The sequence below is a fragment of the Camelina sativa genome, chromosome 14 (assembly GCF_000633955.1).
Source record: "Camelina sativa cultivar DH55 chromosome 14, Cs, whole genome shotgun sequence".
NCBI lineage: Eukaryota > Viridiplantae > Streptophyta > Magnoliopsida > Brassicales > Brassicaceae > Camelina > Camelina sativa.
This window is the reverse complement of record NC_025698.1, coordinates 11,676,322-11,700,317: the sequence shown is the minus strand read 5'-3', so window position 1 is coordinate 11,700,317 and position 23,996 is coordinate 11,676,322. Positions and strand designations below refer to the sequence as shown.

General features: G+C 34.1%; 4 protein-coding genes and 1 pseudogene across 4 annotated transcripts; all 5 read left to right on the top strand.

Annotated features, from left to right (window-relative positions):
• On the top strand, nucleotides 181–3,311 carry LOC104741049. The gene is made up of 7 exons (XM_010461819.2): nucleotides 181–955; nucleotides 1,044–1,130; nucleotides 1,217–1,426; nucleotides 1,677–1,841; nucleotides 1,986–2,039; nucleotides 2,146–2,292; nucleotides 2,677–3,311. Exons 1-7 carry the CDS (start codon nucleotides 770–772, stop codon nucleotides 3,052–3,054), a joined length of 1,227 nt encoding a protein of 408 aa, XP_010460121.1. The 5' UTR covers nucleotides 181–769; the 3' UTR covers nucleotides 3,055–3,311.
• On the top strand, nucleotides 4,004–5,327 carry LOC109128667 (annotated as a pseudogene).
• On the top strand, nucleotides 7,279–9,925 carry LOC104741048 (lipase). The gene is made up of 8 exons (XM_010461817.2): nucleotides 7,279–7,898; nucleotides 7,983–8,077; nucleotides 8,175–8,278; nucleotides 8,360–8,460; nucleotides 8,551–8,654; nucleotides 8,737–9,180; nucleotides 9,256–9,387; nucleotides 9,494–9,925. Exons 1-8 carry the CDS (start codon nucleotides 7,647–7,649, stop codon nucleotides 9,675–9,677), a joined length of 1,416 nt encoding a protein of 471 aa, XP_010460119.1. The 5' UTR covers nucleotides 7,279–7,646; the 3' UTR covers nucleotides 9,678–9,925.
• Nucleotides 11,648–13,793, top strand: LOC104743484 (tryptophan aminotransferase-related protein 1). Its single transcript, XM_010464557.2, has 5 exons — nucleotides 11,648–11,754; nucleotides 12,138–12,441; nucleotides 12,654–12,937; nucleotides 13,220–13,509; nucleotides 13,594–13,793. Exons 1-5 carry the CDS (start codon nucleotides 11,648–11,650, stop codon nucleotides 13,791–13,793), a joined length of 1,185 nt encoding a protein of 394 aa, XP_010462859.2.
• On the top strand, nucleotides 16,987–21,107 carry LOC104741047 (glutamate--glyoxylate aminotransferase 1). The gene is made up of 14 exons (XM_010461816.2): nucleotides 16,987–17,269; nucleotides 17,574–17,749; nucleotides 17,903–17,968; nucleotides 18,055–18,172; nucleotides 18,263–18,344; nucleotides 18,441–18,528; nucleotides 19,313–19,471; nucleotides 19,579–19,752; nucleotides 19,845–19,976; nucleotides 20,073–20,138; nucleotides 20,223–20,287; nucleotides 20,371–20,462; nucleotides 20,546–20,702; nucleotides 20,791–21,107. The coding sequence occupies exons 2-14, from the start codon at nucleotides 17,633–17,635 to the stop codon at nucleotides 20,918–20,920; spliced, it is 1,446 nt and encodes a 481-aa protein (XP_010460118.1). The 5' UTR covers nucleotides 16,987–17,269; nucleotides 17,574–17,632; the 3' UTR covers nucleotides 20,921–21,107.

Below are 23,996 nucleotides of genomic sequence, written 5' to 3'. Positions count from 1 at the left end.
AATTCATGCTTTGCAAATCATTGTTCCCAATTGCTTGAGATTATTGGGGAAATTATATATATAATACTGTACTGAAATAAATGTTGGGACAAAATAAAAAAATGACAATGTACCCTTTGTTATATTCAAGAGAAATCGAACAACTCATTGTCTCATACGTACCAAAATTAATTTGATAAATGTTTTCTTTGACACGATGGATATTCAAAGATGTGGAAAGTGGAAACATAACGTAAAGTTTGAGAATAGCTGAGGAAATCAAGATTTAAAGTTTTCAACTTTCATCTTTCAAACTAAATCTAAGTTTTACCACAAAAAAAAAAAACCGTTTTCACATAACGATAAAGCTGCATCAAAATCTCTTCTCTTCTTTTCATCATTTAATATAAAATATCCCCCAAATCCCTTATAAATAAATAGTATTAAACACCATTCCATGATTTCATCACTACCCAGTATTTATATCACCTTATGAGTAAACCCACATGCTCCAAACCATTCTCAATAGTATAATTCATTTATTTTTGAGCTAGGGGTGAGTTTGGATCTTTGGGTTTTGGGGGTCTAGGTTTTCTTAGAGAAGTGACTTCTGTCTTTAATGGGTTTGTTGAAAGATGTGTCAGTGATATGAAGAAGACGAACAACAACAATAAGCTTGCAATAAATGTTTTGCCTTCATCTTCATTACACAACACCACACAAAACAGTGTTTTAATACTCTTCTGAAAAGTCTATCCGTGAAAAAAGAGGAGATTCATCACCCGTTGCAATGTCGTCTCCTTGCTTGATGATCTTTACTTTCATTTTCTTACTCTGTCTCTTATCCTCCTCTGCTTCTCCACCGAATTCGACATCCGAAACTGTCACTCTCCGGCCACAAAGGGAGATTCAGAAGCTGGAACTCATCAGAAAACATCTCCAAAAGATTAATAAACCAGCCATCAAGACCATTGAGGTAAATCCAAACTCTTATCTTTTACACTGTTTTATTTCTTCTATATCTAAGTAAAGTTATATAATGTTATATATTGTGACTTTTACAGAGTCCAGATGGAGATACAATAGATTGTGTTCCATCTCATCACCAACCTGCTTTTGATCATCCTTTGTTACAGGGACAAAGACCAATGGTACTCACATTTTCTTGTTAACTATTCTCATAATTCTTTTTTTTTTAATTTCAAAAAGACTCTGAAGTTTACTTAACATGTGTTAGGATCCACCGGAGATGCCCATAGGGTATAGCCAAGAAAATGAATCCCATGAAAATTTTCAGCTTTGGAGCTTATCCGGTGAATCTTGTCCGGAAGGTACGATTCCGATCAGAAGAACGACGGAACATGACATGTTAAGAGCAAGTTCAGTTCGTAGATTTGGTCGGAAAATAAGGCGCGTGAGAAGGGATTCGAGCAGTAACGGCCACGAGGTACGTATCATTATGTTAATTAGCTTTTATCATAAAGTCATACGTTATATACTTTTCTTAATTTTTATTTTATTTATAGAAATAATACCAAAAACCACCTTTCTCGCAAAACTTTGCAATTCCATTAACAGAATTTTACTTGTCAGAGTAAAATTATTCTTTCCTGAAATCGAATAAGAATAATGAAATAAAATTTGAAAGATTACAAATTATAATACTTTTAGCATTAATGGAAATAAAAAACTTGTAGCATGCGGTTGGATACGTATCGGGAAGTCAATATTACGGAACAAAAGCAAGTATAAACGTCTGGACGCCACGTGTCACAAGCCAATACGAGTTTAGTCTATCTCAGATTTGGGTCATCGCCGGTTCTTTCGCCGACGATCTTAATACCATCGAAGCTGGTTGGCAGGCACGTGCCATCCTCCATCACCTCTCTTTCTTTTTTTAGACATTAATTTTCATATAACTGTTTTATTGTACAATGTTATTTGTATTTCTTACTATTATTATTTAGATAAATGGTTCTAAATTTGATTTTGATTTTGTATGACAGATTAGCCCGGAGCTATACGGAGACGCTAACCCAAGATTCTTCACCTATTGGACGGTATAAATATCTTCATCCAAGTTCAAAACTTTATTTTTATCTTTTAGTTTAAAGGCGTTTTCTATTCTCTATAACTTACTAAAATGCCACATTTGTTTTCTTGCAGTCGGATGCCTACCAGGCAACAGGATGCTATAACCTCTTGTGTTCTGGTTTTGTTCAAACTAACAATAGAATCGCGATTGGAGCGGCGATTTCACCCGTTTCGTCGTATAAGGGCGGACAATTCGATATAAGTTTATTGATATGGAAGGTAATTAATTATCCTCATCAATATATCAAACTGATTTAATGTCATCCCATACGTTAGTAAACTTATATTTCTCATCATTTTATTTTATTTATAACCAATTGCTTAAGTTTACGTTATACTCCCTTTTATATATCTAGATTCTAATCTCATTTGGTGGGGGCAGAAAGGAGCCTTTAACTTGAGTTTTGAGCACTCAAGTGCCTACCAAATAATTATTGCACGTCATACTAATTTCATAGAATTGTCTCTTAACAATTTAAATCAAATTTAGTGTCTCCCTTAATTCATTACAACCATGCACATGGCTTATCCATCAAACCATGCACAGCTCACTCAACTTTTACATCTGTATCTATATATATGAATTTATCTTTGACAATTTAGGACCCAAAGCATGGACACTGGTGGCTTCAATTTGGATCGGGTACACTAGTTGGATACTGGCCTGTATCATTGTTCACACACCTGAGAGAGCATGGGAACATGGTCCAGTTCGGTGGCGAGATTGTGAACACACGACCTGGTGGTTCACATACTACGACTCAAATGGGTAGTGGCCATTTTGCCGGTGAAGGTTTTGGAAAAACGTCTTACTTTAGGAATCTTCAAATGGTAGACTGGGACAATACTCTTATTCCGATATCTAATCTTAAAGTTCTTGCGGATCATCCGAATTGTTATGACATAAGAGGAGGAGTAAACCGGGTTTGGGGTAACTATTTTTACTACGGCGGACCGGGTAAAAACTCGAAATGTCCATAGAGGCGGATAAAAAGTCAAATTAGTGTTTTTGAGCATACGTAGATGAGATTTTTTTTGGCATTGAGGGCTCAGGACAAAGATCCGGAGACAATGTATCGATTGATTAATATGATATCAAATGTGTAAATTTATAATATGAAATATTTAATTGGGGTTATAATTTTGCCTACGTCTGTCTGTGTCTATAACCAGGCACATAATATACAAACTGACTATTGTGCTAAACACTCACATTCCATCCCTCAAAATGGATGATGGTATTTCAATGGTTTTTAGATTATAGTTTTTGATTTTTTAGTAAACATCACTTAATTATCAATACAAAAAAATTTGTTTTTGTAAAGATGTTCATGTGTGTATTGTACTATTGTAACTCGATCGAAGTTACATGGAATAAGTTTTTTCCTTGTTCAAGTTGATTTTATTCTACGATATTTACTTCTTTTTTTTTTTGGGCAAACGCTAAAATATAATTTTAGCGTAGAGGGTTACGTAACAAATGAATTGTAATTGAATATTTTATGTATTCGAAACTCATATTTGACTTATTATTTAGGGATTACTATATAGATTTTGTTATTTTCTCTCTCAAATCTTATTATTTAGGGAGATTAATTATACAGATTTTCTTATGCTGCGATTTAATTAGTCAACTCCGATAAAAAGTTATTGTAATTTTATATTTATATTCATCATTAGGAAAAACAAAAAAAAAGAAGATAATTAAAGAAGTTTTCCTTTTGTTTTGATTAAATCTTTATATCTTGCTATCACGATGGGTCTTGTGCAAACAATCTCGCTGTAGTAATCCATCCTATAATGATTTGATTTTTGATCAGTAATTATCTTTTTGAAAGATTTATTCAATTTTTTGTGCTTTTTTGTTTTTGACAAAATTTTCATAGGTATTTTAAGTATGAAAATTTTCCTTTCCTAAAGTGGAACGATAATGACGTGATTGATTTTCTTATAATTCCTTTTCTATTTATATTTTTCTAAATTATAAAGAGAAAATAGAAGAAGAGTCGGATATATATTGCCATATTGGAGGAACCAAGGAGCTTATTACGAGCACAGAAGAAACTATCATCTGAAGAGGTTTTGTTCCTTGATCTATTTTTTAGTATGGATCGAATTGCTACCCTACGATGTGTTTGAACATATTCTTGAGAGGCTTGCGGTTAAACCTCTCCTGAGATTCAAGTGTGTATCGAAACAGTGGAGATCTATAATAGAATCTAGAAAATTCCAAGAAACACAGTTGATCCGTAGGCAATCACATCAGGATCCAGATGTCCTTTTGGTGTCCGTTGGTGATAACACTGTTGATCATCTAGTCGTAGAGTCTCTAAGAACGTTAGTGATCGGGTCATCAGTTTCGGTCAAGATCCCGACTCCTTGGGAGAACAAAGTGTACCAAGTTTGTAGTAGTAGTTATGACGGTCTGATATGCCTCTACGATCTCTACAATTCAAGTATTGTGGTGAATCCCACCACTAGATGGCATCAAACTTTTCCTTTATCTAGCTATCAACTACTCACTTTCGACGCTTGGAAACAAAACAAAGACACTGCCCCTTTCCCACAGCTTGGATTCGGTAAAGACAAATTCAGGTGCATATACAAGCCGGTTTGGTTATATAACTCATTCGAGCTAGGCCTTGAAAACGCCACTACATGTGAAGTTTTTGACTTCAGCACCAACGCTTGGAGGTTCGTAGTCCCTGCCTCTCCTTATAGGATTCTCTTTGCTCAGTGTCCTATATATTCAGATAGCTCACTTCATTGGTTCACCGCCCCATATGTGAGGGTGAAACCAAGGTTTTATCTTTCGATCTTCGCACGGAAACTTTCCGAGTCATCTCCAAAGCTCCTTTTGTCCACGACTCTGATACAGATATCGTCATGTGCAACTTGAATAACTGTTTGTGTGTGTCCGAGGTTAAGTGGCCCAAGCAAAAGATATGGTCTTTCAATGCAGAGAAGGAGGCATGGGATGAAATATACTCGATAGATCTGCTTTCAACTTTTCAATGGTTTGGGTTCCACGAATATGCACTCAGGCCACTAACAGTTTTGGGGAAGAACAAGTTACTGCTTTATGAACGTGATTGTGGTGATTCACTGGTGCTACATGATCCCCAAACCGGATCATATGGTTTAGTTTTCACAACTAACTCAAGTGCATATATCCTCTCTTTTTTCCAGAGTTTGATCTCTATATTGTAAAAGTAGCCTGTAGTTTTTATCTATGATGAAGGGCTAATAAATAAGATAAAGATATACAGTGCATCATTATTGTGGGGTTGAGCTAATTATATATATACACACCTATTATATAACAAGTGCAAAGCAACAAAATCACGTGGGCAGTTCATCTGCATGAGTCATCTTTGCTTAGGTAAACTCATTAATTGCTTCAAAGTACTTTCACTCACACAGATTGTGAAATTTCAAACTTTAAAAACCTATTTTAGACAGAGACCACAAATTTTCTTGTCTCTCTTTGTTATACTAATTTTGAACCGGTAATTATACCTTGCAGTCACCCTGAGACAAACTGGGAAAACGGTCAATTCCCCCTTAACTTAATTGTTTTATCGTATTCATACACAGATCTTTGGAGTATGTCTAAAACTACATGAACTTAACTAAAATTTGAATTTTCCACATGAACTATCGAAATCAAGCCAAAACCATCAAATCGAGTAACGCTGTTACTGTTCCGTTAATATATGATGACTGGATGCCACATTGGACTCTTAAACGACGTCATTTTATTGTTTTAAGAAAAAAACTGAAGGAAAATAAATTTCAAAAACTCAAGGATCGAACCATAGAACTCTAACGCACGTGAGCAGGCGATTTAGCAACTGAACTATAGTAACAAATAGTACAATTGCAAACGGTATATATATATATATACTTATATATACATTTACGATTCAAATTAAAAAAACTAAGAAAAATAAAAGCTTATCCTTTCTTCTCCCCCGATCTTCGTTTTCTTGTTTCTACACACTTCTTTAGCCGCGTCTTCAACAATTAGGATATTTATGACGATTAATTTTTCTTAATTTCAAATTAGGATGTCATATATCAACTGCAGAGGTTAATTTCAAATTAGGATGTCAAGAACTGAAATATTTATCACCCAATTCAATTTCAGTTACAATTCTTTTAATAAAATCAAGTTCAGCTATTAAGGATCGGATTTTATACATGATTTTAATCAATTTTGATCTAAACTAACAAAAAATCCCAATTCTTGATCCATTCCATGAAAAATCAACAGTCACAGTCGCAATGTTATCGGAGAAGAGAAAACAAAAGTAGAGAAAAGGGTTTCCTTTTCTTTTATAATTTCTGCATTATCTTAGATATATTTGTTTGTCCATTTCATATTTTAATGAGAAGTTATGGTAGTTCAGCTGGTTTTATGGTTTGTCGTGAGTATTAGAGGTCACGGGTTCAACTGCCTATTCTGTATAAACTGATTTTTTTTTCCTTTAAAACAATAAAACGACGTCGTTTGGGTCCAGTGTGGTATCCAGTCATCATATATTAACGGAACAGTAACACTGTTACTTGATTTGATAGTTTTGACTTGATTTCGATAATTCATGTGGAAAATTCAAATTTTAGTTAAGTTCATGTAGTTTTAGGTACAGTCCAAAAATCTGTATGAATACGATAAAACATTTAAGTTTAGGGGAATTGGCTGTTTTCCGGAGACAAATCTATTAAGAAGTTTCTAGGCAAGTCTTTGGCACAAGCTGAAGTTGACTATACTAATCCTAGAGAAATAAAAAAATCAAGCATACACAAGTTACAAGTACACACAACAATAGTCCATATTATATTGTGAATAGAGAATTTTCATTTTTTCTGTATAAATAAGTGTCAACATAATAAAGAAGGGTGGACGTGTGTAGAACTAAATTAATATGGTTCACAAAATAAAGTTTAATTGGAAATTTCACGAAACAAGAAAAAGGATACTCCGGAAACTTGTATGCATGTAAAATTTGACTTGACAGTTCAGCAACTTCCTCCTACTTATACCAACCAGACAATATATTTTTAAAAACATTTCACCATATCTTTCAATGGATCCCACTTCCCAAAAATATGCACACGTTGCACATACATACACACAAGAAAGCATCAACCACGAAAACACACAAAAAGGAGCAAAAATATGAAATTGACGTGTGCGTCTTTCATTGGCCCGTAAACAAAGCTTGTTTTCATGCGTGAACGAGAAACTTGTGTGTGTTTGTGAGCCAAAAACAACAAAAACCCATTTTTTTACACAGAGAGAAGAATCATCTTTAATTCAATGTTGATACAGAGCATCCTCTGTTAGGGTTTCTTCCTTCTTTCTTTCTTTCAAATTAGTTTCTTATTGGGTCCGTAGAATCAGAATTGGGATTTGGTTCAATCTTTGTTGTGAAAAAAAATCAGATTTTGATTACTGGGTTTTAAAAAAGACTGATTTTTTTTTTCTTTATTCTTTTTCTGATTTTGATTTGCTTGTGGGTAATTGTTAAAGAGACGAAAGATTTGGGTTTTGGTTTGGTTAAGAAAGGATGATTCCGTCGTTGATGGTATCAGCTATACAGGTAGCAGAGCTATCAGTTAGCTCTGTTGTTCATATGGTTTATGGGCTTTACATATTCAGCTCCGCTGTCGCCGGTGATCTCACTCAGACGTTGACTGAATCAATCTTCAAACCCAAAGCCACCGTTGAAATCAAACGAATTGACCAAGAGAAGACGACAGACGTCAATGCTTTGACTCCCATTGTTTTGGTTCATGGGATTTTCGGATTTGGGAAAGGAGTAAGTTCGAAACATTCTTGTCCTTCTACATACATTGAAAGGGTTTTTTTTTTTTTGGTTGTTTAATTGGATTTGTCATTGCAGAGATTAGGTGGTTTATCATACTTTGCTGGAGCAGAGAAGAAGGATGAGAGAGTGTTGGTGCCTGATTTGGGATCTTTGACTAGTGTACATGATAGGTGAAAAAGAGAAAGTTGCAATCTTTTTTTTTGGTGGATTTTGTTATGAGATTTTAGTCTCAGGGTGAATTTTTTCTGATGAAGGATGTTTTTGTAGGGCAAGAGAATTGTTTTATTACTTGAAAGGTGGATTAGTTGATTATGGTGAAGATCACAGTAAAGCTTGTGGGCACTCTCAATTTGGTCGTTTTTATGAAAAAGGTTTTGACTTTTATGTGTTCTCTTTGTAAGTAGACTTAAAGATTCACTCTTTTGCTGATGAACTGTTGAATTTTACTTTAGGGGAATACCAAGAATGGGATGAAGATCATCCTATTCACTTTGTTGGTCACTCTGCTGGTGCTCAAGTTGTTCGTGTGTTGCAGCAAATGCTTGCTGACAAGGTAGATTGATTGCCTATAGACTTTATCAATTGATTTAGCAGGATTTTGTTATGTTTTTGAACTTCTTTGCTTGTGTTCTGTTGGTTTCAGATGTTTGAGGGTTATGAGAACACGAATGAGAACTGGGTGTTGAGTTTAACATCGTTGTCAGGAGCGTTAAACGGGACTACTCGAACCTATATTGATGGGATACAGTGAGTTTTCACTTCCTTCTCTTGACCTCTTAGCTAAATATTTAACGATTTGTAATCCAAAATGTGTATATAATTGTGTTAGGCCGGAGGATGGGAAGTCCCTGAAACCTATATCACTGCTTCAGATATGCAAACTTGGAGTCATAATGTATGACTGGATCGACATTCCTTGGCTCAAATCCTATTACAACTTCGGGTTCGACCATTTCAACATGTCGAGAAAGAAGACAGGTCTACGTGGCCTAGTTGATCTTCTTCTTGGCAATGCAGGTCCTTTTGCATCATCTGCAGATTGGATCTTGCCTGACCTCTCAATCCAAGGATCGATGAAGCTCAATGCTCGTCTTCAGACTTTCCCAAACACGTTCTACTTTAGCTACGCGACTAAACGTACTAGAAAATCTCTTGGAGTGATGACTGTTCCATCAGGTGTGATGGGAATACATCCTCTGCTTTTCATCCGCGTGTGGCAGATGAGCCAGTGGCAATTTCCTCGTGACATTCCTCTGCCTTATAAAGGATACATGTAAATTTCCTTGAACTTTGTATCACCAGCGAAGCTATATACAATCATCTGATTAAATTTGGTTTGGTATTGCAGAGATGAAGATTGGCAGGACAATGATGGAGCACTGAACACAATATCCATGACTCACCCACGAATTCCAGTTGAACATTCTAGTCTCATTCTTAGTAGTGACTCAGACTGTCTCCCGCTACAACCGGGCATTTGGTTAGTCCTCTTCTCGCTGTAACCATTACATTTGACATGGATTAGAGCTTTCTTGGAGATTCAGAGAAAGATAAATAGGCTTACCGGGTTTTATTGAATGTTTCAGGTACTACAAGATCGTGGAGGCAGATCATGTTATGTTCATTATAAACCGAGAGCGAGCAGGTGTGGAGTTCGATTTTATCTACGACAGTATCTTTGAGCGGTGCAGGAAACATGTATTCAGGAAGGTTCAACAGACATTGCCTAACGAAGCTCAACACCAGTCAAGGGGAGACCAAGAAGATTAGAGAGACCAAAAATGTGATCAACAAATGTATAGCTTTGTCTGTTACAATAAGAATCTTCAAAGCTCAAGATTGATGTTATGGGCTTAGATATGGGTTTCCTTTAGTTTGAGTCCTAACTCTGAGCAGCGTCTTATGATCCAAACCGAAATATTGTTGGATTAGGATTTGTAATTGACAGACAGTGTTCACTATCTATGATGACATCTCATTCGAAGATAAAAGAAAAGTTTAGGATATTGGATTTGTCAGATCAAAGTCTTGTTTTTCGTATTGCTGTGCTTTAGTATTGGTCTATCTAAGTCGTAGTCTCGTAGATGTGCAATAGGGTTGCCTCTAATTAGTTATGTGAGGTGGTGATAGTGTCCAAGTTTGTTTTTCGTTCGTCGCATCTCACATGTGTAAAGCTAGCCTAGTTTTGACGTTTAACTACTCGTTTGACACGCAGTAAAGGATGTGCATGTAAAGTGAGTGACGTTTAAATCTCCTAATAATTATTATCAAAACTTATACAATCTCTTTGGACATTAATATATTATATATCCATAGATTCATTTTTAGTTTCTTTATTTTATTTTAAAAATAATGTTACTTTATATCACTATAAACATTGTAGAAGCATTGCTTTTATGATCCAAATTCCAAACTACAAAGATGTGGTAAGCTTATTTTTTTTATGTATATAGTAATAGTAGTAGTTATAATTTTAATGATATACTATAAATTATATTTTTAATAGGGTGAAAACTTTCTGTTACATTTACATGTATTATAATTAATAAGTGAAATCTAATTTTAAATATTAAATTTAATGTTATATCTTTTTAGCAACAATTTATTTTCACTATAATTTTTTTTTATGTGACTCAATGACGACGCAAACAAATAAAAAAATGACACCGTGAATATCAATGACGGCACTAACAAATAAAAAATGACGGTGTAATATCTTTTTAAATATGGATTAATTAATAAAAAAATTTATGTGATAGAGTGGCGACGCTAATATATTTTAATATGGTTTAATTTAAAACTTTCATGTGATTCAATGACGGTACTTATATATTATGATTTAATAAAAAAAATGAGTCATTATTATTTTTATTATTTATAATTTAAATAATTGAATGATGATTAATTTTTTTTGTAGTACTTCATTTATAGCTAAACATATTACATGGTATATATAAATATATCTAAATACAAAAAAATGTTTTAAGTTACAATGGTTTCGTCAAATAGAAGAATATGTATAATTAAATACGAGAGGTTTAAACTTAATTATTAACCCTAAATTCTAAATTTAAATTTTATATTTTGGAAAAATATGACAATCCATATTTACATATACACAGTACCACATAATTTTATCAAGTTTGTATTCTACAAAAACTTCCTTTGCACGATTAATTCAATTACACAGTTCTACATATCTTAAATACATAAAATATCTTAACTAATTTGTTCCAAATTCACTGTAAGAACAAAACTATAAAGAGAAGTGAAAGTAAACGATATAACTAAACACGTGGGAACATAATACTAGAGTAACCTGTGTTCTTATCTTTTACGTGAAATGTATATGACTTCGAAATTCTATTACTTAAATACAAATATTTAACTCTTTAAATGGTAATTAAATGAAATAAAGTATCTAGATAATATTCTATTGACTATTCCTTGCCTAAATTGGTTTATTTGTCTAAACTATGATAGATTCTCTATGACATTTGGCGCAGTTAGGAGCATGAACATGATTATGAGATTACATATTGATCCAAAAGTGTTGAATAAAAAAATATTGACCACAAAAATTGGAGCATATGTTTCTATAGCTGTCACAAGATGCAAGTCTTTTACTTTACCTTCCATTTCTTGGAGTTGGCTGTACCATTTCTTATAAATAGGCTTCATACGATTTCCAATCATTAGCATTCTTACACATTGTTACAATAGCCAGCAACAGAGTAAACATGAAGGGCATGGAAAAGATGAATGGGTTTGAAAGCTCGAAGAAATCAGACAGTGATTCCAACAAGGACAAGTGCTTGTCAGATGACGTCATCATCAACCTTGATCGGTATGTGTTTATATTTCTACCAACAACTCACTTTTGTTGCATAATTAATAATTTCCTCAGAATCAATTCTTTGTTAGTTTTGTTTTTAACTTTTAACAAAGAATCATAGATGAGGTGTTTCTTTAATTTGTATTTCAGACTCACTAGACAATTATACATAAACTGTTTTGTTTAATTTGTATTTGTTGTAAGACTTTTATGATCGACAAATACATTTTGATGAAAAACGCTAAACGTTGCGATTTCATACTTGAAAAACAATACTCTATAATCTATAATATTTTATAAAATCTAATTACATGTCAAAGCAAAACCTCTTGACGTAGAGATTCATGATGGATTTGTTTTAAAGAAATTAATTTGCTTGCGTCCATTTTTTACAGAGGAGATCCGACGGCGTTCCAAGAATATTGGATGAAGATGACGGACAGGTTTACGGTAGTGATACCAGGATGGGATCTGATGAGTTACTTCAGCGATACGAAGAACGTGTGTTGGTTCCTAGAGCCAGAGCTTGAGAAGGCGATCAAGGCGTTGCATGGTACAATAGGTAATGCAGCTACCGAGGAACGCTACATCGTGGTGGGGACTGGCTCGTCACAGCTTTGTCAGGCCGCTTTGTTTGCACTTTCGTCGCTCTCTGAGGTCACACCTGTCAGCATCGTTGGAGCGGTTCCTTATTACTCCGTAAGCCCTTACTCACTGATCCTATAGTCCCGTAACCATGCATCAAGTTGATTTGGTGTACATGTTTAAGATATTAACAAATCACAAAGTATTTTTATTTTTGGGTTGTGGAGTAAGACATGATTCTTGAGCATATCACATAGTTACATCCTCCAAAGAAACCAAAATAATTATTTACGTTCGTTTTTGTTTATTTTTATGTTTTATTATAGACATACGTGGAGGAGGCATCGTATCTTGAATCGAAGCTATACAAATGGGAAGGAGACGCAAGGACTTTCGACAAAAAGGGACCGTACATAGAGATGGTGACCTCACCGAACAACCCTGATGGGACCATGAGAGAACCGGTGGTGCACCGTAGGGAGGGTGGGAAAGTGATCCACGACTTCGCGTATTACTGGCCACACTACACTCCCATCACTCGTCGTCAAGACCACGACCTTATGCTGTTCACCTTCTCCAAGATCACTGGCCACGCTGGGTCACGTATTGGGTGAGACTAACTAAATCACTTTATAACAACAATTTGTTTGAGAAACTAACTATTTACACGTCGTCTTTTTTTTTTTGTGTGTCTCAGCTGTGTGTGTGTGTGTGTGTGTGTATTTTTATTTATTTGAAAGAAACTATAAACACTTTTTTTTTTGTTTAACTATAAACACTTACACGAAGCCACTGCCTTGTTTGTTTCGTAGTCAACAACTAAATCATGTTCGTTTTCTTGTCAAGATTAATTTGTTATAATGAATATGCATGTTTTTGTTTGGGAGTGAAGGTGGGCGTTAGTGAAGGACATAGAGGTGGCTAAGAAGATGGTGCAATACTTAACAGTAAACTCCATTGGTGTATCGAAGGAGTCACAAACTCGAGCCACCACAATTCTCAACGAACTGACCAAAACCTGTCGGACACAGTCGGAGAGCTTCTTTGAGTATGGATACGAGAAGATGAAGTCACGGTGGGAGAGGCTACGTGAGATCGTCGAGTCCGGTGACGCATTCACTCTCCCTAATTACCCTCAAGCCTTCTGCAACTTCTTTGGCAAAACCATCTCCACTTCTCCGGGTACGTACTTAAAACTACAAACCCTTTTTTTATGTTTTGATTTTGTAACGGTCGGTTAGTTAGTGACTTGGGTTGTTAATGCAGCGTTTGCGTGGTTGGGGTTAAAAGAGGAAAGAGATCTGGGAAGTCTCTTAAAGGAGAAAAAGGTTTTGACGAGAGGAGGGGACGCATGTGGCTGTGACAAGAAGTACGTCCGTGTCAACATGCTTAGCCGCGACGACGACTATGACGGCTTTCTCCACAGACTCGCAACCATCAAGGATCTCAAATGCATCGTGCCTTAGTTTTTTGTTTGATATTTTGGTACTGTTTTAAAAAAATAATAATTATAGTATAATGTTGGATACTATATTTTAATTTATCTTATGAGAATTAAGAATTCAATGTTGGTTCTAATCGTTAATATAAATAAAACAAGAAGGATTGAAAACTGTAAGTTAGATTCTCTTTTGTTTCCCTTATCCACAACTCTAATAACAAGATCTTAATTCTTAAGGGATGTTCGTGAAACTAGAGGTAGTATCATAATAAATGAAACTTTTATGTGAAAGAAATTTGTTGTAACATCTAATACTATTAAGGCTGAATACTCATAAGTTTTTTTTTTTTTTTTTGTAAGCTACTATTTACATTTAAATGTTACTGTTATTAATACCTTTTGTTAATTTCTGATTAAAGGAATACTGTAATTGTAACTTGGTTCGGGTAATTTACTTTAAATTTTGACAGTAAAATTAATTTTACACTAGTAGATATCCCATGATGTAAAGCACGAATCAACATTTTCCTAAATAATAATATAATCATAAAAATTATTGTTCTTTTCAAAAGTTATTTTGTTTGAGATAATATTTATTTTTAATATTACAATTGATCGGTAAATCTAGAATACTAATTATTTTAGAATATCACAGTATTTTAATTGTTTGATGTCTATTACAGTTTAATATTACTTTTTGTTGTATTTGCATCATTATTTGGTGAAATAATTTTGAAATAGTAATTTATAATGTTGTAATTGTGAGCAAATAAAATTTATTAACATATCAACCACATAAATTTAGTTTTACCAACCCACCAATGTGGAAAATTAAAACACACATTTTTTTTTCATAGATTGAGTAATATATTTTTGTTTAAAAAAAATTCAAATCACAACATATGCAGAAACAAATTTACATATTTATTAATCATAAGTATTATATGATAATTTAAAACAATTTGTAAATAAAATAAAAGAAAGATGATAGGAGAATCATAATTTAAAATCTTAACAAAATCTTTGAATTCAAGTTATTAAAAATAATCATATTTTTTACTTGGATATAAAATATTAGTTTTTGAAATTCTCATTGGTTTATATTTTTTAAAAATTATTTCCATAATTAATTAGAGAGAAGAAAATAATTTATTTTTTTGAAAACTAATAATTATTTAAAACCAATGGCATGACAGTATAATTTTTTACACTTAAAAGATTTGTTTCATATTTGTACTTCTCAATTTTATATAGTAGGATAATTGATTCGAAAATTTTTAAATATGTAAAAGCTAATTAGGTGAATTAAAATTGTTTTTTTCTTGTAGCTAGTTGTTATGATTGTAATAATGAAATAAATATGCTAAATTATCTCTACACAACCAAAATCTATATATTTACAAATAAATTCAATATAAATGAAAATATATATTTATGATTTTTTAAATATACATATATATATTCATATTGAATTATTTGTTTAAAACATAATTTGGATCATATTATGATTGTTTAAAAATATATATCGCATCACCTAAACTCAATATGTATGCAAACATATAAATTTAATTTTGATCCAAAATATAATTTTAGTTTTTAATAGCATTAAATAAAGATTTATTAAAAGTATATCTTATCAGTAAATAAAGATTTATTTTCAAATAAAAGGCATTCTAATTTTTTTAAAGTTTGAAATTGGTACTCAATTATTCACTTATTAATATTGACCAAATCTTCCGATAGTAGATGATATATTCTTCAGAATCTGGTTTACCAAATTATAGTCTATTTGAAATCAACGGAACCACCATATTAATTGAAAGAGCTTGAATGAAACACTACATGTAATCTTTTTCAATGTATATTTTTGGTTACTTGTCACTAACCCTCTCGACTTGACAATGAATCAAGTATTGAAGTACACTAATCATCTCGACTTGAGAAGATTCATAGAAATGTATGTTGTTTTATAATGTGGTGCGGGCTCCAATGTTGCTGCAAATTAAGCAATGGTCAACATGTTGACATTACAAATTAGAATCTTGAGGTTTTTTACTGTTTATTTTTAGATAAAAAAAATAAATATTTGCTAAAATAAAATAAGCCAATGTATGTATTTAGTTCTAACCCTTACTATTGGGTTTAGCTAGGATGTCATAAACATTGACTACCTAGAGGTATATGATCTAATACTTTTTCTACACTTAGTCTATGTGGAAACTACATAAATACATACATATATATATATATATATATATATATTTATTTAAGTTTGTAATGCATTTTTTATTGGTTATTGATGACCAAATGTAAATTTTGTAAATATTGTTACTGATTTACAATTACAAAATACTATATATCACAAAAGAAGTAAATGTTAATCAACTCTTACATTGATTCAGGTTAAACTGACTTAATCATGTAAAACAATGAGTTCTCATGAAGTGTTGAATCAACTTTTGAACAAAAACTTGAGCCTTTTGGAGAGTGCGAGGAGTCATGAGGCAAAGGAGATTTGCACTAGTAAACACAAACCGGCACTAAATGACTCAATATTCTAATAACGAGGAGTCATTAGAATCTGTAATTATGTAAAATTAATATGACTCAATATTTAATTGAAAGAAGTTGGATAGGGCACTAAATGTAATCTTTTTCAAGGTATCTTTGTGTTTACTTGTCACTAAACATCTGGCCTGTAAGTATATCTAGTATATATATATATATATATTATGTTACTTAGTTTGTAATGCATTTTTTATTGGTTATTGATGAAGAAATGTAAATTTCGAAAATAGTGATTGTTATTGATTTACAGTTACAAAATACTATTAATCACAAAAGAGTTCTCTTAAATTGATTCAGGTTAAACTTACTTAATCATGTAAACAATGAATTCTCATGAAGTGTTGAATAACTTTTGAACACAAACTTGAGCCTTTTGGAGAGTACGAGGAGCCATGAGGCCAAAAGAGATTTGCACTAGTAAACACAAACCGGCGCGGCCGAAACAAAAACTAAGGACACATGGGTCGACCCTATTGGTCGTGTCCCAAATACATAAGAACAGTCCACATAACATGACAAAAAAATTTACAATCTTTTTCGTTTGGAATCTCCACCACATTTACGTATCCTCTTCCGATTTATCTGCTTCTTTTTTTTCTTCCTAAGAACTGTCTTCCTAGTTTAAAATCGAGACACGACTGATATATATTGTGCACTGACTTTTGTCTAATAAATCGTCTTCGTTTATTTTCAGTGGCTATGCTGCTTCCTTTGTTGTAAAGCCACATGATTGGATTGAGGAATGATCCAAATTCATGTCAGACACACAATTGTAATCTGCTTCACAAATATTATTATTTTTAAAAATCACACACACACACACACTAATAGTTTAACTCTCCCCCACTATCTTCTTTGCCTTGGCTGTGGAACATAACGTGACTCTCCAGATAGACTTTTTGAGGGTCACTGGTCACAGCATTGAGTTTGAAGGTCTGTGATTTGGTTTTTCTTTCTTCTTAGATCGATCGTTAATCAAATTCTTCTTCTTTTGAATGATTCTGATTAACCCTTTTGAAAAGGCGTCGCCTTTTTTCCTTTATGATTACGAATTTGTTCTGGAGAATGATTTTGAGATTTTGTGTGTGTTTGGGGTTAATTAAAATCCATAAAATTATGGATTTTTAGCTGTTGATTTAGTTATGATCTCGATTATTTTAATCCAATCTGGCTTTCTGGTTCCAATTGCTGATGTAAACTTAGATAAACTCTGTCTGACACATAATTCCAATTGTAGAGGAGTGTGTTTGATAAGGTTTGAGGTTGAGCTAGTGTTTGCTTTTGAGTGAAAGTAAAATGGCTCTCAAGGCATTAGACTACGATTCTTTGAATGAAAACGTCAAGAAGTGTCAGTATGCTGTCAGAGGTGAACTCTATCTCCGAGCTTCTGAGCTTCAGAAAGAAGGCAAAAAGGTAATCAGTTTTGACTTATCTTTGTGCCTTTACTCTCAAATAGTGTTATCAAGCTTATGAAAACTTAACAAGGAGCCTTAGATAGACTTGTGGATCTTAGCACTTGATTTGTCTATAGTTTATTGGCAGTTCCTAACTTGGGCTACATAACAGATTATTTTCACAAACGTTGGGAACCCTCATGCTTTAGGACAGAAGCCGTTGACTTTTCCTCGCCAGGTATGTGTATAGACAATTCTTAGACTGCCAGACAGACTCCAATCTAGGTTGAGCCTCAATAGTAAAAAGAAACAACCAAATTGCAGGTGGTTGCGCTTTGTCAAGCTCCGTTTCTCCTAGAGGACCCAAATGTTGGAATGATATTTCCAGCTGATGCTATTGCAAGAGCTAGACATTATCTTTCCTTGACTTCAGGCGGTTTAGGTATGATGACCTTATGAGCCCATCTATGATTTGTAGATTAGTGTTGAGAATCAGAAAAGTTAGTTATATTGCCTTTTTCTGTTTCATTAGGTGCTTACAGTGACTCAAGAGGCCTTCCAGGAGTTAGGAAAGAGGTTGCTGAATTCATCCAACGGCGTGATGGGTATCCAAGGTGATTGCTTTCATTTCAGTTTTTCCTGCACAATGAGATATATTTTATTTTAGAAACAAACCACCAGCTTAGGCCTTCTGCTTCTTTATTTTTCAGTGATCCAGAACTCATATTTCTCACTGATGGAGCTAGCAAAGGTGTGATGCAAATCTTGAATTGTGTTATACGCGGTGATGGAGACGGGGTAATGCTCTGTCTTAGGAGGTCTTTCTGCTATAATGTACCCCTGACATTTCATTTACAAGTTTTTTTTCTTTCCANATTTTCACAAACGTTGGGAACCCTCATGCTTTAGGACAGAAGCCGTTGACTTTTCCTCGCCAGGTATGTGTATAGACAATTCTTAGACTGCCAGACAGACTCCAATCTAGGTTGAGCCTCAATAGTAAAAAGAAACAACCAAATTGCAGGTGGTTGCGCTTTGTCAAGCTCCGTTTCTCCTAGAGGACCCAAATGTTGGAATGATATTTCCAGCTGATGCTATTGCAAGAGCTAGACATTATCTTTCCTTGACTTCAGGCGGTTTAGGTATGATGACCTTATGAGCCCATCTATGATTTGTAGATTAGTGTTGAGAATCAGAAAAGTTAGTTATATTGCCTTTTTCTGTTTCATTAGGTGCTTACAGTGACTCAAGAGGCCTTCCAGGAGTTAGGAAAGAGGTTGCTGAATTCATCCAACGGCGTGATGGGTATCCAAGGTGATTGCTTTCATTTCAGTTTTTCCTGCACAATGAGATATATTTTATTTTAGAAACAAACCACCAGCTTAGGCCTTCTGCTTCTTTATTTTTCAGTGATCCAGAACTCATATTTCTCACTGATGGAGCTAGCAAAGGTGTGATGCAAATCTTGAATTGTGTTATACGCGGTGATGGAGACGGGGTAATGCTCTGTCTTAGGAGGTCTTTCTGCTATAATGTACCCCTGACATTTCATTTACAAGTTTTTTTTCTTTCCATTTGGCAGATTCTAGTTCCGGTTCCACAGTATCCACTCTACTCAGCTACCATATCACTGTTAGGTGGTACTCTTGTTCCTTACTATCTTGATGAGTCTGAAAACTGGGGACTTGATGTTAACAACCTTAGACAATCTGTTGCTCAGGCTCGTTCTAAGGGGATATCAGTAAGTACTCTTCTTCTTTCTACTCTTGCAATCATAGATGATGCAGTTAGCGTAGATGCATATGTCTTTCTTTCTCCAGTTACAGATTCTCTTGAATGGGTATACAGGTAAGGGCAATGGTGATCATTAACCCTGGGAACCCAACTGGTCAGTGTCTAAGCGAAGCTAACTTAAGAGAGATATTGAAGTTCTGTTATAACGAGAAATTAGTTCTTCTGGGAGACGAAGTTTATCAGCAGAACATATACCAGGATGAGCGTCCCTTTATCAGCTCCAAGAAGGTCAGCTTCTATCTTCTCTTTCATGTTTTTGAAACTTTTGCCTGATTTATGATCCTCCTTTTAACTTGATCATTCTTTGAAAAAATACATAGGTTTTGATGGATATGGGTTCACCATTCAGCAAGGAAGTTCAGCTTGTATCCTTCCACACCGTCTCTAAAGGATATTGGGGAGAATGTGGACAGCGAGGTGGATACTTTGAGATGACCAATATCCCTCCCAGGGTTTGTCTTAACGCTTAAACCTTTGTGTAGTTTAGTTATGTTATGTGCTATCAATGTGTCAAACATAATCATAATATAATTTTTTTTTTTTTGCAGGTTGTTGAGGAGATATACAAGGTTGCATCAATTGCCCTCAGCCCCAATGTCTCTGCGCAGATCTTTGTAAGTGGAAAGTCTTCTTGTAATGAGGATTTGATTTTGTAGAAATCATCAGCATGTTCTGACTGAGTGATATGACATGTGCAGATGGGTTTGATGGTTAGTCCTCCAAAGCCTGGAGACATTTCATATGACCAGTTCGCTCGTGAAAGGTATACATAAGCTTCAAAACTCATGGTCGATGATCATAATCCTCGGATTGAATCATAAATTCCTCTTTTGCTTTATTCTCTAGCAAGGGGATACTTGAATCATTGAGAAGAAGAGCAAAGATCATGACTGATGGATTCAACAGCTGCAAGAACGTTGTCTGCAATTTCACAGAAGGTAGCTAAAGAAACAAAGCATTAGAAGCTGTTCAGTGTAGAAATGTGGATATGGTTCTTGATGATTCTTGTGTAAAATGTTAGGTGCAATGTATTCGTTTCCTCAAATACGGTTACCAGCAGGAGCCCTCCAAGCCGCAAAACAAGCCGGAAAAGTACCAGACGTTTTCTACTGTCTCAAGCTTTTAGAAGCCACAGGAATCTCCACAGTCCCTGGCTCTGGATTTGGACAGAAAGAAGGGTAAAAGAATCTCCCAAATATGATTTCGTTTCTAGCTCTTTTGATCTCTTCTTATATAAACTCATTCCCCTTTGTGGATTTTTGACAGCGTGTTCCATCTGAGGACAACGATCCTACCAGCAGAAGAAGAGATGCCAGAGATCATGGATAGTTTCAAGAAGTTCAACGACGACTTCATGACTCAGTATGATAATAACTTTGGTTATTCCAGAATGTGATTACTTCTTCTGAACATCTATTTGTGTTCTGCTATACTTCTTAAAAAGCTAAAATCTCTGTAGTACTACTCTTTCCACTTGTCATATTCTCTAAACTCTATCTCTCTCTATTTGTCTCTCTATTTCTATTTTCAGTTGGAATCGATTTAAGATCTTTATCTCACTGGAATGAAAAGTTTTTAGGCAATAATATATTTTGTTTTTGTGTGTGTGGTAATGTGAAAATTGTAAATTATGCAATTTTAACTAAATTTTCAATAATTAAATAATGTGATAAAGTCGTATGAAAAAAGGAAACCTTATTAGACTATATAACGATGGTTGAAAGATTAAACACCCATTTTTTCTCTTTTTAACATTCCACATCTTTTTTTTTTTTCTTCCACCTCCTTATTCAACACTTATTTCAGTTTTAACTTTTACAATAATTTTGTTTAATAAAATTAAACACCTTATACCACCAATTTTATTTCAGNTTTTTTTTTTTTTTTTTTTTTTTTTTTTTTTTTTTTTTTTTTTTTTTTTAATTTTGTAACTATAGAAAATAAAATTATTGATTAATTGTAAATTATAATTAAAAAATACATAAATTGTTGTTAATAATTTTATTTTATGTTTTAATTTATATTCGTAACTAATTTTTTAAAAATACAAAAAATGAAAACAATAGTTATTAAAACACACAAAGCTACAAATACTTCAAATGCAATATGATAAAGAGATGGATATGTCATCATTGATCCAAAATATGGAGGATAGTTTGGAATAGCTGATTGCATGAAATTTTTTGGTGAAAACTCATAATTTGGTACATTTTGGGGTTGATTTGCATATTGGTTTTGAAACTGGTAATTGTTGGGATTTGGATAGTTGAACGGATGATTAGAAGAATTTTGAGTGTTAAAAGAATTATTATTGGGATCTATTTAGAAAAAAAAAACAAAAAAAGTTTTAAAAAAAAATATAAAGAGTTGGTAAGAAGATATAGGGAAAGTTACAGTGAGACAATGAAGTATTTTTTTTATGCCCACTAGAGGCATTAAACTGTTGAAAAAAATATTTAACAGGTCCATTGGTGATAGTCATCAAAGTCCAAAGCCTATATATATATATTGTATTTGTCCTCTGTTTCAATCTTTGCTAACATAGTAACATTAGATATCTCCAATCAACGAAGCACCAAAGTTACATTAGTTCGGTAAGCTATGAGTATTGCGGGTAATAAGAAGAAGGGTGAAGAAGAGAACAGAGAAGGATCAGATCTGGAGAAGAAGACAACAACGATTGGTAATGAAGAGCAACTGATCAAAACTTTGTCTCCGGTAGACAAGCCGAAGGAAGAAGAAAAAAGAAACCAAAGCGGAGAAGCAGGGGAGGAAGAAGAAGAAGAGTGCACGACGCCTAAAGGAAAGGAGTTTAGGATTCCGCCGGTTGCTAGAATGTCCGTCGGTTCCAAATAATCTAAACGCCGGAGAGGCGTAGATCTTTCTTTCTTCTTCTCCGCGCCCGAGCATCACCAATTACTTTTCTATCTGCTTGTTTTGGTCTCAACTGCGATTAAGAGAAGAAGAAACAACAACAACTACATGCATGTTCCTAAGTCCAAACTGTTGCATCATGGACACATGCTCATACACTTACGTTATTATGCTTATGGATTTAGGTATTGATTAATTAGGAGGACATTATCTTTTCCCTTTTTTTTTATTAAAATAAATATTGTTTAGTGCTGTATTGTTTATTTTAGCAACGAATCAACAACATAATTTTTTTCAGTCCGCTGCATGTTAATGAAATAACAAATTAAAGAATTATGTTGCAATCGCGTCAGAAGCTAAGTTGGAAATTAAGGATTAATAATTTGTCGTTAAAAAATTATTTTCTTTTTTTGTGATGATTCACGCATAAAATAAAAACATAAAGGATTTGAATAATTTACTTTGGTGAATAGATATAGATATATCTACAGAGGTCTTTGACCATCCTTAATTCTTGTGCTCTTCTTCTTTCCCTTTTATACGTTTTTGTTTTGCCACTTCACTTTTGAGTCTCTGACAGTCGCCGGAAAATTCTCCCTCTGGATGATCCCTCAGCTCTTTGCTTACGCCGTCAACTTTGCCACCACCACGTTCTTGATAAGATTATAATAACCTTACTTTAAGATATATTCAACTCGGTTAAGTTAAGTTAAGGAGATATTGATAAGATTATTATAGGCACAAAGCAAGGTGATTGCAATGGCGAATAATAGAGAAGCAACAGTGCTGTTTCAACACACTCTCTTGAATTGGTTGAAACTCGGTTGGGGAGTGGCTGGAGGAGCCGCTGTACTTAATGTCTCGTGGTGGTTAATAGATGGAGCTTCAATAGTTTATATCTGTGGAGGTTCTTGTGGCAGAGCTTGGTCAGGGATCTCATGGAAGGCTTTCAAGAATCTCAGAGGCTTTGCAAAATTGTTTCTTGCCTCTGCAGTCATGGTTTTGGTGAGATAAAAACTTTTTGGATCATCAGTGGGCTAGGTAGTAACTTGGTGTTATTGGTTTCAGCCTAGAGGTTTGGTATTTCATGGCGTTGATTCTGTTAGCGGGATACCTCAAGAACCCTCAAGTCTCAGTGGCTGCTCTTTCGATTTGGTGACCTCTATGACCCCATGAAGCTTGTGTTTTGGTTAAGAACGGAATTAACTGTTTGGTTATAGGCTTATAGCATGAACATATTGGGATGGCTGATCATGGTGGCCTTTGGCTTCAATGCGGCTGTGAGGTACACCACAAAGACTGAGAAAAAAGCTTTATACCAAAAAAGGGCGAAATTCTAATTGAGATTGGCTATGATAAATTAACTTCTGTATTAAGAGAAAAGTATCCATCATTGTTCTCTAATGAGTGAGAGGACTCGTTCCATTGCTGGCTCTCACAATCGTCATCAACATCGTTCGGCCTGTTCTTTCTGGTAGTTCTCTTACAACTTTGAATTAATTTTAAGGTCACTGTGAGATCAAGTTAATATTGCTATTGTATGGTACAAAAAGGTGTAGCTGTTGGAGAAGGATGGCAAGAGATAGTTGCATATGTGA

Excerpts from the sequence above, each read along its gene's own strand:
- LOC104741049 (XM_010461819.2), top strand. The coding sequence starts at position 770 with ATGTCGTCTCCTTGCTTGATGATCTTTACTTTCATTTTCTTACTCTGT. Across the intron at positions 1,427-1,676 it reads CGAGCAGTAACGGCCACGAG|CATGCGGTTGGATACGTATC; the intron begins GTACGTATCATT and ends AAAAACTTGTAG. Across the intron at positions 1,842-1,985 it reads CCATCGAAGCTGGTTGGCAG|ATTAGCCCGGAGCTATACGG; the intron begins GCACGTGCCATC and ends TTTGTATGACAG.
- LOC104741048 (XM_010461817.2), top strand. The coding sequence starts at position 7,647 with ATGATTCCGTCGTTGATGGTATCAGCTATACAGGTAGCAGAGCTATCA. Across the intron at positions 8,078-8,174 it reads TTGACTAGTGTACATGATAG|GGCAAGAGAATTGTTTTATT; the intron begins GTGAAAAAGAGA and ends ATGTTTTTGTAG. Across the intron at positions 8,461-8,550 it reads AGCAAATGCTTGCTGACAAG|ATGTTTGAGGGTTATGAGAA; the intron begins GTAGATTGATTG and ends TGTTGGTTTCAG.
- LOC104743484 (XM_010464557.2), top strand. The coding sequence starts at position 11,648 with ATGAAGGGCATGGAAAAGATGAATGGGTTTGAAAGCTCGAAGAAATCA. Across the intron at positions 12,442-12,653 it reads GAGCGGTTCCTTATTACTCC|ACATACGTGGAGGAGGCATC; the intron begins GTAAGCCCTTAC and ends GTTTTATTATAG. Across the intron at positions 13,510-13,593 it reads AACCATCTCCACTTCTCCGG|CGTTTGCGTGGTTGGGGTTA; the intron begins GTACGTACTTAA and ends TTGTTAATGCAG.
- LOC104741047 (XM_010461816.2), top strand. The coding sequence starts at position 17,633 with ATGGCTCTCAAGGCATTAGACTACGATTCTTTGAATGAAAACGTCAAG. Across the intron at positions 18,173-18,262 it reads CTTGACTTCAGGCGGTTTAG|GTGCTTACAGTGACTCAAGA; the intron begins GTATGATGACCT and ends CTGTTTCATTAG. Across the intron at positions 19,977-20,072 it reads TGACCAATATCCCTCCCAGG|GTTGTTGAGGAGATATACAA; the intron begins GTTTGTCTTAAC and ends TTTTTTTTGCAG.